The 15,175-nt window shown below is 37.8% G+C and overlaps 1 protein-coding gene across 1 annotated transcript; it reads left to right on the top strand.

Annotated features, from left to right (window-relative positions):
* Window positions 1-831: 831 nt before the first annotated feature.
* On the top strand, window positions 832-13,465 carry Rrh (retinal pigment epithelium-derived rhodopsin homolog). The gene is made up of 7 exons (XM_013023775.1): window positions 832-970; window positions 4,937-5,127; window positions 7,660-7,759; window positions 8,330-8,483; window positions 9,505-9,673; window positions 11,520-11,698; window positions 13,325-13,465. Exons 1-7 carry the CDS (start codon window positions 865-867, stop codon window positions 13,437-13,439), a joined length of 1,014 nt encoding a protein of 337 aa, XP_012879229.1. The 5' UTR covers window positions 832-864; the 3' UTR covers window positions 13,440-13,465.
* Window positions 13,466-15,175: the final 1,710 nt, after the last annotated feature.

Raw genomic sequence — 15,175 nt, 5'->3', positions numbered from 1 at the left:
CATGCCAAACAACATAGACTATAATATGGGGCTGGGAAGGTGGCTCAGTGGTAGAGCGCTTGCCTTGCATGCATGAGGCCCTGGGTTCGATTCCTTACCACCACATAAGCAAAAAGAAAAAAGCCGGAAGTGGTGCTGTGGCTCAAGTGGTAGAGTGCTAGCCTTGAGCTGAAGAGCTAGGGACAGCGCCCAGGCCCAGAGTTCAGGCCCCACGACTGGACCCCCCCCCCCAAAAAAAAGTAAAAAAGCCAGAGAAACCTCAAACATTTGTAAACAAGCATACATATACATTTGTATGAATGGATGTTTGTATAAGCAAAGTAAAGCATTAAAAGGATATACACCAAAAAATGTTGATACCTGTAAGGGAGTGAGATATGAAAATACAGAGGGGAGAGGTTACTCTTTACCTCTAAGTATATAAATTGTTAAACACAAAGGAAACTGAAATCTAACAGCTCAAGTGGGCAACAGACCACAGAGTACTTAATCTGATTAGTTACATAGGACGAAACAAGTTTTTAATTTCAGGCAGAAAGGAGTTCAGTCAGCTCCTTCACTGACTGTTTATTGTTTAAGTAGGACGGGTGTGCTTGGTGACCTGCTTCAGCATAAAAACTGGTATGAGACTTAGTGTTTCTCTCTTTGTTTCACTAATAAGCTTTTCCCATATTCTGGGCATTAAAATCCCTTCCTCTTTAGCCCAATTCCATTTGTTAAGCAGGGCCTGTATGAAAAGACCATTTTTTGAGCTCTGTAGGTGGAAATGATTGGTCCTGACAAATCTTTCCTCCCATGCTATTAAAGCAGATCATAATTATTGAGGGCTTGTTGTGTAAGCTGTCTCCATAGCTCTCCCCCATAATGCTAAGGAATAATGTAGGTAACAGTTCAGGCTCTAGAAATGAAGATGGCTCTGTCTTTTCACAAACTGAACACAACATTGTTGCTACTTACTTGATTACAGCAGGTATGGGCCATTTTGGCAAGTATGAGCTCTTATCATAGGTAATGGGTGGTTGTGGTAAGTATGGGCCATTACTGCAAAACAAATGATTATCTTGGTTTCCAGTGGGTGAAGAAATACAGGTTTTCAGTACAGATCTATAGTGCTAAGTTGTTCATGTAAAATAGGATTTAGAGTATAATCTAGGCTGTAAGGATTGAAGAAGAAAATGCAAATGAAAGAAAGCATTGGGTTTTGCTTTGTCTTTTCATATATTGTTTCTGTATTTTCATATATTAAAAATTACTTTTAAGTATTTGTACAAAAGAATTTTAATTCAACATGTCAGTTTATGAGTACAATGCATTTTGATCAATGTTATCTCTTCCATTCTCCCGGAAAGCCTTGTGACTAGTGGTTAATGTCACAAGATATTTTAACAAATAACAAGCAATGGAAGATGACCAGGAACAGTTTTCTATAAAATGAAGATAAATAAAAAACATCCATATATTTGATAATTTCATTATTAAACTAAGTTTACTTAGTGTGTACCATGGCAAAGTGTATCTTTACCATCATTTAATATTCTCATACATAATTGTTATAGTTTTCTTCTTGGTGTTGGTATCTAGCTAAAGATTGATAAGTATTACAAAGAAAATTCAAGTCTTAAAAAGAGAGCAGAATATAATATTATCATTAAAGGCAGAGTTTAAGAATGCAGTTCCTTCCAGAATGTTATAATAGAAAACTCTTGAGCTTTGGAAGTCATATTTTAGTATCTTTGAAATAATGTTGTGTTCATATTTTGTACAGTGAAGTAACTATCATGATTGTTGTGAGAAATGAATTCGATGCCAGGCAAATATTTGCTTCTCTTGGATATATACATTCAATTCTAATATTAGATTAAGATAGAGGCTTGTTTGTAGAAAAAAGTGGCAGAGGAAATGACAGTAGAAATTATTCTCTGGTGAGTTTTACAAATAACTACTATATTAAATTCAATGCTTTTTTGATGGACTTTTATGGAAAGTTAAAGACATGTTTGAAATAGAGTGAAAAAATAAAACAAAATCTGGATGGATCTACTTTATTCTTCATAACTGTTTAATTTTTTTCTCATAATTACAATTAGAGTATGTCTTCTTATGCTAGAAATTAAGAGTTCCTTAGTTAATGTTTCATAATTTTAGAGATATTTATTGAATATTTCTACATAAGTACTGGAAGTTCTTTTTTTCTTTTTGCTGAAAAGTGAGAGACAATCTTACACTGAAGTATGTTGCATTTTTAAAAAAAATTCTTTTTCTTTCCTTTTTCCTTTTTTTTTTTTGTTCGTCCTGGGGCTTGAACTCTACTCTGGGCCTTGGTGCTGTCCCTCAGCTCTTCAGCTCAAGGTTAGCACTCTACCATTTGAGCCACAGCGCCACTTCTGGTTTTCTGGTGGTTTATTGAGATAAGAGTCTTAAAGAATTTCATGCCTGGGCTGGCTTTGAACCACAATCCTCAGATCTTAACCTCTTGAATAGCTAGGATTATAGGCGTGAGCCATCAACATCCAGCTTTTCTTTTTCCTTTTTTGTTTTATTTATTTATTTATTTGTAACTGACTAAAAGAATGCTAAAGTAGTCTGGTAACAAGAGTCACATGCAAAGGAAATTTCCTAAGACCATCTATCTGACTGATCTTTGCAGCAGAAATAATAATAGGAATCTTATTGCCAGTACCAATATCATTTGATAACTTGCTATGCACCAAACATTGTTTTGAATCCTTACATGTACAAAATAATTCATTCTTACATGAACTCAGTAACGTATGTTTTAGTTTTGATTCTCCTGCTTATACAGGCAAAGAACTTCCAAAATTTGCTCAGTGCAAGGTGTTTGCTACGTAGCTACTATGCTTGGATCTGAACAGTCTTTTAGATCTTTCACTTATATAACTGCAAGAGTCAGTTTTATCAGGCAACTTCAGGGCAATAGAAATTAAGCTTAATTGTGAGTTTTAGTTGTGATCTTTGTATTAAATAAAGCTACTATATGTCACATACTCAAGACAGAGTTCATTAGGAGCCTGCTATGTACATGACAAGAGTAGGAGAACGTACAGTTAAATAATACAGGATCACATAAGATTGAGGGAGGAAAACATATAGGACTATGGATAGAAGAAGGTTTTAGACCAAATTCGATGTGGACTGAACATTGAAGGATGGCTAGCATTTGCATGTGCAGAGAAAAGGATTAGAGTGTTTCCAGCGGGGAAAATCGGAGTCAAGATTTATAATAACCATGGTGTGTTTGGCAAACTACTAGACTGGTGAGCTTATTTGACAAGTGTAGGCGGTGGCAAGCATATTCGGCTTGCAGTTTCTAAAGGAAAGAACGGGAGTGTGAAGATTAGTACAACAGGATGCTAAGGCGGATGTTTTGATTCAAGTACCATCTATGACAGATCTTACTTAGCTGATTCTTTTGTGTGATGGTGCTTGGAAACCTTCCCTTCTGCTAACAATAGCTGGGAATCACTCATCAAGGAGTTCTCTTCATGGGAAATTCCATTCTATTCCTGTGTATGGCATAACCCTTTCTTTCTCCAGAAGGCCAGGACTGGGTCTAGCTTGCTTCTTTCGGGAAATCTCAGTCTGTCCCCCACCACTCCCCCGCACCATATGGAGTAGAGTAGCTCACATCTGCTTTAGGGAAAATGTATGCATCCTATTCAACATCTAGGGACTGTTGATTAGGTTTATGTGGAACACTGGTCTAATCAGTATTTTTCATAAATGAATACACTAGAATTCTAATCAATAAGTTTTGTTCTCAGTCTATCTGAGACCAGTCAATTCTGGGACATTGAAAAAGTTCAGTTTTGGACTACAAGGTTAAGTTGGCTAGGGTGCTATCAACTGTACCATAAATCCTAGTGGAAGAGACAGCTGGATTAACTAATTGTTGGGATAGTCAAATCTTGCAGTGGGCAGTCTTTTACAGGTGTGTGTGTGTGTGTGTGTGTGTGTGTGTGTGTGTGTGTGTATGGTATGATGAATTCAGATATGGATATATTGACTTTCAAGGAAAATTGGAACAATCACATATCTTCCATACTTCGTACATGTTTAATCAGTGTTTCATGATGGAGAGTTGAATAAAATGTGAACCCAGAGCATATGTCAGGGGCCAGAGATAGTGTTAAGAGGACACTGTTAGGGTAGGATGATGGTTGAAGGCTGGAGAAAGGAACTTACAGAAAAAGAAGAGCCTCAGGTGTCAGAGAAAGGGAGGAGGAAGTTAAGTCACTAAAAGTGAGAGTGTGGTTGTCATCCAGGCGTCCCAGAAAGAAAAAGGACCCGGTGTCAGAGGTAACAACATGAAAAGCAACAAAGAAATAATCTTATAAATGTGTTAGAAACAATCACCTGAAAGAAAAAAAAATATTTGAATACATATCTTAGGGTTCATTTGCCTAACATCAACTTATCTGACCTTTTCTGCTTGACTCAGACATATACTAGTTATTGCAAATAAGGGAAACCATGGGACCTAACTTTCTTTGGGCCTGGCTTACTTCACTTAATATAATTTGGCAGGGGCGGGGTGGGGGGGGGGAAGGAGGATTGGGGGGAGAATGGGAAGGGATGGGAAGGGGAAACAAAGGAGGAGGCTACAATGCTTGATAAGAAATGTACTCATTATCTTGCCCATGTAATTGTAACCCCTCTATACAGTGTTTTCACAATAAAAAAAAAAAAAGGAAAGAAAAGCAACATTTCCTGCTGGCTATGCAATCAGCAGAACTTCTTTGTTCTAATCTTGTTTCTGTTTCACAGAAATGGTTGTGAAGATGTTACAATCTGAAAAACAGTAGGGAATGCTTCAAACTAACAAACTAAAGTAGATTTTCGGTCATTTCCTGAAGGGGCTTGACCATTACATGTTGACTCTACTTTTAAATACTCATATGTTTGTTTATGTCCTCAGGTGTGATAAGTATTCTCAGCAACCTCATAGTTCTCGGTATATTCATTAAGTACAAGGAACTTCGGACTCCCACAAACGCAATCATCATTAACCTGGCTCTGACAGACATAGGGGTGAGCAGCATAGGCTACCCCATGTCTGCTGCTTCAGATCTGTATGGAAGATGGAAATTTGGATATGCAGGCTGTCAGGTATCACAGATCTTTGGAATAAAGCAAAAATCAAGTAGACCCAGTAGATGTAAATTTAAATCTCTTAAAAATCTCAAGAATTTAGATTAAATAAGATACTGTGGGATATGGTATTTCTTTTCTTTTCTTTTCTTTTTTTTTTTGTTGGTCGAGGAGCTTGAACTCTGGGCCCTGGCGCTGTCTCTCAGCTCTTCATCTCAAGGCTAGCACTTTATCTCTTCAGCCACAGTGCCACTTCCAGTTTTCTGGGGGTTTATTGGAGATAAGAGTCTCATGGACTTTCCTGCCTGGGCTGGATTTGAACCACTATCCTCAGATCTCAGCTTCCTAAGTAGCTAGGATTATAGGTGTGAGCCACCAGCACCTGGTACAGGATATGTTATTTCTAAAACAATTTTTTTAAAAAAGATCTTTTTTTTTTTTTTTTGGTCGGTCGTGGGGCCTGAACTCTGGCCTGGGCACTGTCCCTCAGCTCTTCAGCTTAAGGCTAGCGCTCTACCACTTGAGCCACAGCACCATTTCCGGCTTTTTTCTTTTTGTTTATGTGGTGCTGAGGAATTGAACCCAGGGCCTTATGCATGCAAGGCAAGCGCTCTACCACTGAGCCACCTTCCCAGCCCTCTTTAAGACATCTTTAAATCATGAAGAAGCTCTCCAAACACTAACCAAACTCACATCCAACTAAAGAGTGACAGTCTGTATAGCTATATGAAAATCTGTATATACAAATTAAAAAAGAAATACCTATTTTCATTTGAAATAATGTATTTCATGAGGCTGGGAATGTGGCTTACTGGTAGAGTGCTTGCTTAGTATGCATGAAGCCCTGGGTGCCATTCCTTAGTACCACATAAACAGAAAAAGCTGGAAGTGGTGCTGTGGATCAAGTGGTAGAGTGCTAGCCTTGAGTAAAAGAAGCTCAGGGACATTGCCCAGATCCTGAGTTCAAGTCCTAGGGCTGGCAATAAATAAATAAATAATAACTAAATAAATATTTCATGATAGACATTGTACCTAAGGAATCTAATTATGGTATAACATTAATTTTCCTTATAAAAAGTCCTTTACAAAAATCGGTACTAATTATATTTAGTATTATTTCTACTGATAATGAGATGAATATTAATTTATTTTAGTAAGTATGTTCAACTTTGGCTTAACTTTTTAAGCAATTTATTATTATAAATCATAAAATTATAGAGAATCAAGTAAGAATAACAGAATACTAGGAGCCCACATATATTTTGACCAATTTTGTCAAATTTCAATGGTTTTCAATCTGTGTTTCAGACTATTTTTATTCTTAAACATACCAAACTTGAGAGCTACTGTGGAAAGCCATGACTTACCTTCCCTATCTTATTATTTTTCTCTTCCATGAGTGTTTTTCCAGCTACATATTTTTGTGTACATAAATCAGATGCTGACTATTTTATTTTATTTATTTATTTTTTTGGGTCCAGTCGTGGGGCCTGAACTCTGGGCCTGGGCACTGTCCCTCAGCTCTTCAGCTCAAGGCTAGTGCTCTACCACTTGAGCCACAGCGCCACTTCCGGCTTTTTTCTTTTTGCTTATGTGGTGCTGAGGAATCGAACCCAGGGCCTCATGCATGCAAGGCAAGCACTCTACCACTGAGCCACCTTCCCAGCCCCAGATGCTGATTATTTTAAATTTTGTATCAATGTCAGATTGCCGGCGATATGCAAAATTTACTATAATTGTTCAATAGTGTTTTTGATATTTATCTATTTTAATGGATGCAGTTGTGTCATTTATTAGACTGCTATGTGATTTTCTGTTGTATAAATACAGCCCTCCTACATACCTTGTTATTTTCACATTATTAAGCAATTAAAGAAAGCTTCAGTAAATTTCTACACATGTCTCCATTACTAACTTATATGAAATTCTCTAGACATATCACTCAGAAAAGCAAAGTTTGGCTTGTACAAAATTTTTATCTTCAACCTCATTAGATATGGTTAGATTACTTTCCAAAATGGTTATCCTGATAATGTAAACCTCTTCAAATCTTGGGATTGTCAGACTTTTAAATTTTCATTATTTCTGTGAATGTTAGATGATTTAAAAAATGGTTTTTCTTTGAATAATTATTGTGGTTGTTGGTTGTATATTTTACATACTAAAAATTCATATTAAACTAAACATTCATATTACATGGACTTGGGTGAACAGATTATTCATTGTTGACCATTTTTCTATTGAATTTACCCTGGCCTTTTTCTGAATATTAAACTTTTGCTTTGCATTTTGCATTACTGTATGGCATATTGTGTGTTTAGTTGATACAATAACCTATAAGAAGTTTCACCTTATGTCTCAAAATTTTAAAAATTAAAAAAAATTCAAAACACTTTCTAGAAATGCCTTTGTAAAATCAGTTATGGAAGGTATATCTTGAAACATTATAAAAGCATTTTGTGTATTTGTAATAATGATGAGACAAACTTTAAATGTTTTTCTGGGAGGGTATTTTGGAATGGTGAATTCTCTTCAATTTTGATTTTTCAGATTTATGCTGGATTGAACATCTTTTTCGGAATGGCAAGCATTGGCTTACTCACAGTTGTAGCTATAGATCGATACCTGACCATCTGTCATCCTGACATAGGTAAGAGCAAGTTCCTCAGCTGTTCAGGGAGGCGATTGAATGCCCAACTGGCATCCATCAGACATTCATTTTAAACCAAATTATGTTCTTGTTTGTAACCATCATCAACCTTATTTCTCTCTAGTAATCCTTGTTCAAAAGTTTGAGCAAAGAGGGCAGGTAGGGAGGGGAAGTTTCAGGGTCTTCCCAGTATTGTTTAAAACAAATCCCAAATTTTATAAGTCTTTCAGGCTCTGCAGGACTGGTTTTGCTACCTGCCTACCTTTGGCTAGGAACACTATCTCCTGACATATTGGCCAACTTCCTTCCCACTTTGGCACTTTTATAAATGCTGTTTTCCTTGGCCTGGAAATCTCTTCTCCTGGCTTATATTCTGATTTGTCCTTTTTGTTACTCAGGTTTTAGCTTCAATGTCTTAATTTACAGAATGTGAATTCCTATAGACAGGCCTTGTGTAGATGAAAGTAGTCTGTAAAAAATCCACCAGATAGCAGTTTTGAACCATCCATGGAAGCAAAGTGAGTCCTTACCACTGCGAATGATGCTAATGTTCCCTATTCTTGATGACAGGAAGAGGCATGACCACCAGGACTTACGTCACCATGATTCTGGGGGCCTGGATCAATGGTCTGTTCTGGGCTTTGATGCCCATCATAGGATGGGCCAGTTATGCTCCAGATCCTACCGGGGCTACCTGTACCATAAACTGGAGGAAAAATGATACGTAAGAGATATGTTTATACTTTATAATCAAAGGCTCACTCTTGAGATAGAGGCTCAGCTGTGCTTTCCTTGATAGTGATTGAAGCAGGGGATAAAACATAATGCTAGTGAATGATGCTTGTTTGCAAGTAAAGGCCATCCAAGTTCTTTCCTCTCTTCTTCTGTCTTCTCCTAAGGCAGCATTGGGTGGTACCCACCAGCCTTTCAATATGGAAGGGTATCTGAGTTAGGATCCCGAGTAGAAAAAGAAAGCCAGTGAAGATGGACAGCAGTCAGCTATAGGAAAGCCCAAGCTGCTTCTACTATCTTTGCAAGATGATCTGATGTTCAAGCATTTTCTTAAGAGTTTTGCAGCTGGAGTCACTTTAGGAATTTTCCTGTGAGTTAGTGATATTCTTTTATTTTTTCCTCCCTGAGGAAAATAGGAAATGATTCAAAAAAAGAATTTAAAAACGGAATCTCAAGTTATATCTGTCAATAGTCCAAAAACATAATTTAGACTTTATAAACCAGATTGGCTCTATCTATTTAACTCTGTCATTGTACTGTAAAGAGATCCATAGACAGTATGTAAATGAATGCATACGGTTACGTTCCAATAAAACTTTATTTATAAAGATAGCTAGCTGCCTGGCTGGAATTGACCCAAGGTTCATGTTTTGTCAGCCCCTGCTCTATTTTCTAGGGGCTGGGAATGTGGCTTAGTGATAAAGTGCTTGTCTAGCATGCATGAAACCCTGGGCTCGATTTCTGAGCACCACATAAACAGAAAAAAAAAAAAACTAGAAGTGGTGTTATGGCTCAAGTGGTAGAATGTTAGCCTTGAGCAAAAAGAAGCTGAGGGACAGTGCTCAGGCCCTGAGTTCAAGCCCCACGACTGGAAAAAAAAACACCCCCAAACAAATATATTTTCTAAACTAACAATACAATGCTTGTCAGTATTTCTAATAATTATGTCTTCTCCCCACTCCCCCAGTTAGGACATTAAATGAGTCATCACAATTGTCTTTTCTTATTTCCAGATCTTTCGTGTCATACACCATGACAGTTATTGTGATAAATTTTATTGTGCCCTTGACAGTGATGTTTTACTGCTATTATCACGTGACCCAATCCATTAAATACCATGCTACTAGTAAATGCACTGTGATCCTCAGTGGAGACTGGTCAGATCAGGTAGATGTAACAAAGGTAAGAAAATAAAAAATTCTCTGAAAAGTTTTCACACCTATGTAATTAAATGAACTCCATGTGTGACCCAGTCTCCTTTCCCCATCTCTAATTTTTCCACTCCCCCAGCTCTTTCTATTTTTACTCCTCTGTTTTCAAATGATATGCACATCTGCCCTTCGAATATTTCTGGTGTGCTGCCATCCCTGAAATATGTACTATAGAAGAGAAGGCTACCAGCCTGCTCATCTCTTTTCTTCCCCTTTTTCTCTCTTCATCCTGACAGTGCATTAGCAATAAATAGTCAGATGAAAATTGCATTCCAACACATTTTCGGTTGGAGCCTCTCATTCCTTAGTCATCTCTAGGTTGTTCTCTCTCAGACCACTGCTCCGAAATCTGACCTCCCCAGCCTCTTTTTACTTGCTATGAATGCTTTTCCTCCCCTTCCCTCTCAGATCACCAGTTTTCTGGATTGCTTATCTTCCTTTTCACTTTTTGATTTATTCCAGCTGTTGGGTGGAACACACTCTCTAGTATAGATTCCCAAGGTGACAAGGAATTTTTGTTTTTACTAGCATAATCGTCTGTCTGGAATTCTAGGTACCATAGTAACATTCAAGGAACTTCTAAGATACTGCTTATATATGTAGTTGCAAAGGCTCTTGGCATTCTGGTGACTGAGCCTTTGTTCTGATCTGTGAATTCTCTCCATAAACATACAGGATCTTCTCTCTGTCTTCAGTAATCTAAATCTCACACTGATATGTTTTTGTGTGGCTCTTCATTGGTCCAATGTGGAAAGTGGTCTTCCCTTTCTGGCTGACTCTTGGTTTGCAAATTTCAGCCTTTCTTCTGTGTTGGGTTCTATGTGTACTCTACATTCAGAGCTACCTTCAGTTCCCAGATACCTGTAGTTCTGTAGAATGGATTCATCTGTATCTGGGTTTCTCTCATTCTTGGCTCTTTTGAACATTTTCTTGTGGAATTTTTCTGGTACTGAGCTCCACGTAATAGGCTTTTTTGGAGATAAGAGTCTCACACACTTTCCTGTCCAGGCTGGCTTTGAACTATGGTCCTTAGATCTCAGCCTCCTAAGTAGCTAGGATTACAGGTGTGGCCCAGCAGTGCCCAGCTATTGTTTTTATTTTTTTAAATGGCAATTGGACACTTATTCAATGGTTACTGTTTCTATTAACAAAACAAACTATTTTGTAACTCTAGTTCTCTGTCCTTAAAGGTTTCTATCCTTTTTAAGGTCTTTTAATGTAGTGGTTGATGTGGAAGGAACAATGTCAAGTAATAATTTTTCCACTGAAGATGCAAAAAAAAGCACCTTTACAAAATTATCTGCACTGTACATAAATATATTCAACTCAAATGGCTTGTGTTAGAATCCATTGATTATAAAACTGTTTGTGGAGGATTAGGAAGATAAGATGAAGAGAGATAGGTAGATGATAGAGAGATAGGTAGACAGAGATGGTAGATGATGGATAAATGCCAGCAGTTCAAAGCACAATTACTCGAAGTAGGTTTGAGTGGGTTTTCATCTGTCTTTCATTAAAGCTATCTTTCATACTCTCCTGTAGCACACAGAAAGAAAAGGGAACATTCTTTCCACATATATAGCATTCTTAAAAGCAGCATCTTTGTGCCATTCAACATAGCCATTTACCAGGCTCTTGTCACAGATTATTTCAGGCATGTAAACAAAGAATACTGATGCTGAAATCCCAGCTACTTCCTTTATACCATCAACAGTATCAACTCATTCATCGAGGTAGATGTTTCACACAATTTTAGGTACATTAATTATGTATGTATTGTACATGTTGGACTTAGTGATATCAATTTATTTTTCCAGATGTCCGTGGTAATGATCTTGATGTTTCTGGTGGCATGGTCCCCTTATTCCATTGTGTGCTTATGGGCTTCCTTTGGGGACCCAAAAGAGATTCCTCCTCCAATGGCAATCATAGCTCCACTGTTTGCAAAATCTTCAACGTTCTACAACCCCTGTATTTATGTGGTTGCAAATAAAAAGTAAGTAATGCAAGCCTAGTGCTGGTGGCTCATACCTATAATCTTCATTAGTCAGCAGGCTGATATCTGAGGATTGAGGTTTGAAGCCAGTTGGGGCAGAAAAGTCCATGAGATTCTTGTCTGCAATGAGCCAGTAAAAAGTTGGAAGTAGAGATGTGGCTCAATTGGTAGAGTACCAGCTTTGAGTGAGAAAGCCAAGGGAGAGCAAGAGGCCCTAATTTCTAGGCCCAGTATATACATACACATATTCTCTCTCTCTCTCTCTCTCTCTCTCACACACACACACACACACACTACAGTAAGTTAAAGCAGAAAGAATGTCATATAGGCAGTAGATAATGTTCTAAGACTTTTCTAGAGGTGACAGAAACTCATTTCTGCCTAATGCACTGTCACTTGACTTATGCAACCAGAGAAGCATCTGGGATCTTAAGTGTTCAGCGCTCCAGCTTGGTGACAGACTCTTTTCACATAGTGACCAAGATGACTTTGGCCAACTCAAGACCCAAGTTCTACCATCTAGTCTTCCAAAGATGAGCTTCATTTCAGATGGCTTTCTGGCAGTAAGAATCATGTTGGTAATTGATGAGCTTGGTTCAAATGTTTCTCCCATTCCAGAAAAAGAGTGATTCTCTGAACAAGAAAATGTTAAGCTGTCATCCTGTATAGCATAATTATGTATTTACTGAATAGAAGACATAGTCAAATGCAAGAGAAAAATCTAGAGTTAAGATAAAGTCTTAACTTCAGGATGATAGAAAAATTTGCTCCCCTTCCTCCATCTTTCTTAAGACTATCACCCAAAAAGTTCCCTTTCTGTCTCTTCAGTGAAATGTGGATTTCCTCTTATTGCTGGAAAACTAACCAATTGGCTACACTTAAATATCTGCACAACATCTCAGTTGGGATCAGCTTATTTGATCCCAGAATGTCAATGCTGCTCTATTAAATATATGCATCTGTGCATCCAATGTACATATTTGGGAAAGGTAGCCATAGCTGTAGGCATGTGAAATAGTCCAAAAATTTTAAGGTAAGATACAGGCCTGGTGGTGTATGCCTGCCATCTTATCACTTGTGAGGCAGAGACAGGAGGATCATGAGCTTGAGGACAGCCTGTGCTACATAGTATGACCCTGTCTCAAAAACAAAACAATTGTTTACAAACAAACATACCAAACACCTACATAAAATCAAAACAAAAATTTAAGACCAAGCAGACCAATACAAAATGAGGAACAGATGCATTTTAATCCCAGTGCTTTTTGGAAAGCTCAGTTTTTTCAAGCGGTCTCAAAATAAACTAACCTTTGCTTAGAACAGATACATGAAATGTACATCCTTCCATTCATATGACTAACTCACTGCACTTGACATTTGAAATGTGATTGTAAACATGTATGGTGGTTGATTTTTATTAAATGTCTTCAATATTTATAATCAGTGGTGCAAAATTGGTCCCTAATTGTACCATATGCCCTACGAATTTATAAAGGTTCTCGATAGTTGATGATAGAGTTGGAGGCTGGTATTGATTTGTTGCAGGAGTGACACCTTTGCTTAAAAAATTGCTTAAATGTTCTGTCATTATAGAATGATGTTAGGTTTTCCCTTTGTTTATTGTAGGTTTCGGAGGGCAATGTTAGCCATGTTAAAATGCCAGACTCACCAAGCAATGCCTGTGACAAGTATTTTACCAATGGATGTGTCTCAAAACCCACTGGCTTCTGGAAGAATCTGAAAGAAGTGAAAAGCACTATCAAATCATTTTGTCTATGGCTTTTGTTTTTGTTGTCAGTGGTGGGCTTGAACTCAGGGCTTATGCACTGTCCCTGAGCTCTTTGCTCAAGGCTAGCACCCTACCACTTGAGCCACAGCTCCATTCCAGCTTTTTGGTAGTTCATTGGAGATAAGAGTCTCATGGACTTTCTTACCCAGGCTGGCTTGAAACTGCAGTTCCAAGAGCTCAGCCTCCTGAGTAGCTAGGATTATAGGCCTAGCCAATGGTGCCCAACCATTCTGTAATTTTAACTACAATTTTTCTGCATATGTATTTCCATATTTGCCACTGGAAAGTTGAACCAGACTGGGAAGTTTTGTGTAATTTTTTTAATTCATTTTCACACAGAGGCTCATTCTGTCTGGCACATTGTAGGTACTCAATAAATATACATTGAGTTGAATGGATTTTTAGTCATAAAGTCATCATTTAAAAAGGTTATTAAATATAGCACAACAAACCATCATATAAACAAATCATCATCTAAATTGCTCCCAACTTTTAAATTCATGGATGCACAATGGGGAACACTGTGGTACCAATGTCTGTTTTTTTTAGAAGAGATTATTCTGTTTGAGCTTTTCTCCAGATTAATGTTATTGGATGCAAATATAAAATCAATGTTACCTTTGCTGGCATGCTATAGGAAAAGACAATTTATACTGCACTGAGTTTGTGTAAGTACACTGTTTGCCTTGCCCTCCTGCTCATAGTGTTGTATCATTGTAATTTTTTTTCTGTCAGTCTTGGAGCTTGAACTCTGGGCCTGGGCACTGTCCCTCAGCTCTTCAGCTCAAGGCTAGTGCTCTACCTCTTGAACCACAGCACCACTTCTAGTTTTCTGAGTGGTTTATTGGAGATAAGATCCTCACAGACTTTCATGTCTGGGCTGGCTTTGAACCGCTATCCTCAGATCTCAGCCTCCTGAATAGCTAAGATTACAGGCATAAGCTACTGATGCCCAGCTGTACCATCGTATTTTTAAACTCTGAGTTACATACTGGAACATGAAATCATTTGATCACACATTTCTTTGGGGCTGCGGATCTTTACATATCATGTTTTCTGTTTTCTACTTTTGCTTTATTCATAAATTGTCCCCTTAAATAAATTAGGCTCTAGGAGGTGCTAACCAAGAGGATGAATAAGTATGAAAACAGAACAATAAAACCTGTTCTAATTGTTTTAAAAATGAAGAGGGGGTAAGAGCAATAGAAGGGGTAAGGCTGATTGGGGCACATGGTATAATGTCACAGTGAAACGGTCCTTGTACAGCTCATGTCTGCTGATAAAAATAACTTGTCTCAATACAGTTGACTGCATATTAAGTGAAACCTTGGTATTGGGTTTCTATATATAATTCTTTATGTTTATGTAATTATAAAATGCTATAACAATCTACAAGTTTAGTTTTTACCCTGTGCATTTCATTACTTCATTGTAACCAACACCCTAATTTAAAAATATAATTTTATTTTGTTATATTAAGGGGTTGTGATTAAGGGATTGTACAAAGGTAGCTCCTTCCTTCCTTCCTTCCTTCCTTCCTCCTCCTCTTCCTTCTCCATCCTTCTTCTTCTTCCTCCTCCATCCTTCTTCCTCCTCCTCCTCCTCCTGCTCCTCCGCCTCCTCCTCTTTCTCTTCCTCTTCTTCTTTGGCTTGACCTCAGGGCCTGAGCATTGTGTCTCAGCTTTTTT

This window comes from Dipodomys ordii, unplaced genomic scaffold (assembly GCF_000151885.1).
Source record: "Dipodomys ordii isolate 6190 unplaced genomic scaffold, Dord_2.0 Scaffold70, whole genome shotgun sequence".
In the NCBI taxonomy this organism is placed as follows: Eukaryota; Metazoa; Chordata; class Mammalia; order Rodentia; family Heteromyidae; genus Dipodomys; species Dipodomys ordii.
The sequence above is the reverse complement of the archived record's forward strand: the minus strand, read 5'-3'. Positions and strand labels throughout refer to the sequence as shown.

Excerpts from the sequence above, each read along its gene's own strand:
- Rrh (XM_013023775.1), top strand. The coding sequence starts at position 865 with ATGCTAAGGAATAATGTAGGTAACAGTTCAGGCTCTAGAAATGAAGAT. Across the intron at positions 8,484-9,504 it reads AACTGGAGGAAAAATGATAC|ATCTTTCGTGTCATACACCA; the intron begins GTAAGAGATATG and ends TCTTATTTCCAG. Across the intron at positions 11,699-13,324 it reads TATGTGGTTGCAAATAAAAA|GTTTCGGAGGGCAATGTTAG; the intron begins GTAAGTAATGCA and ends TGTTTATTGTAG.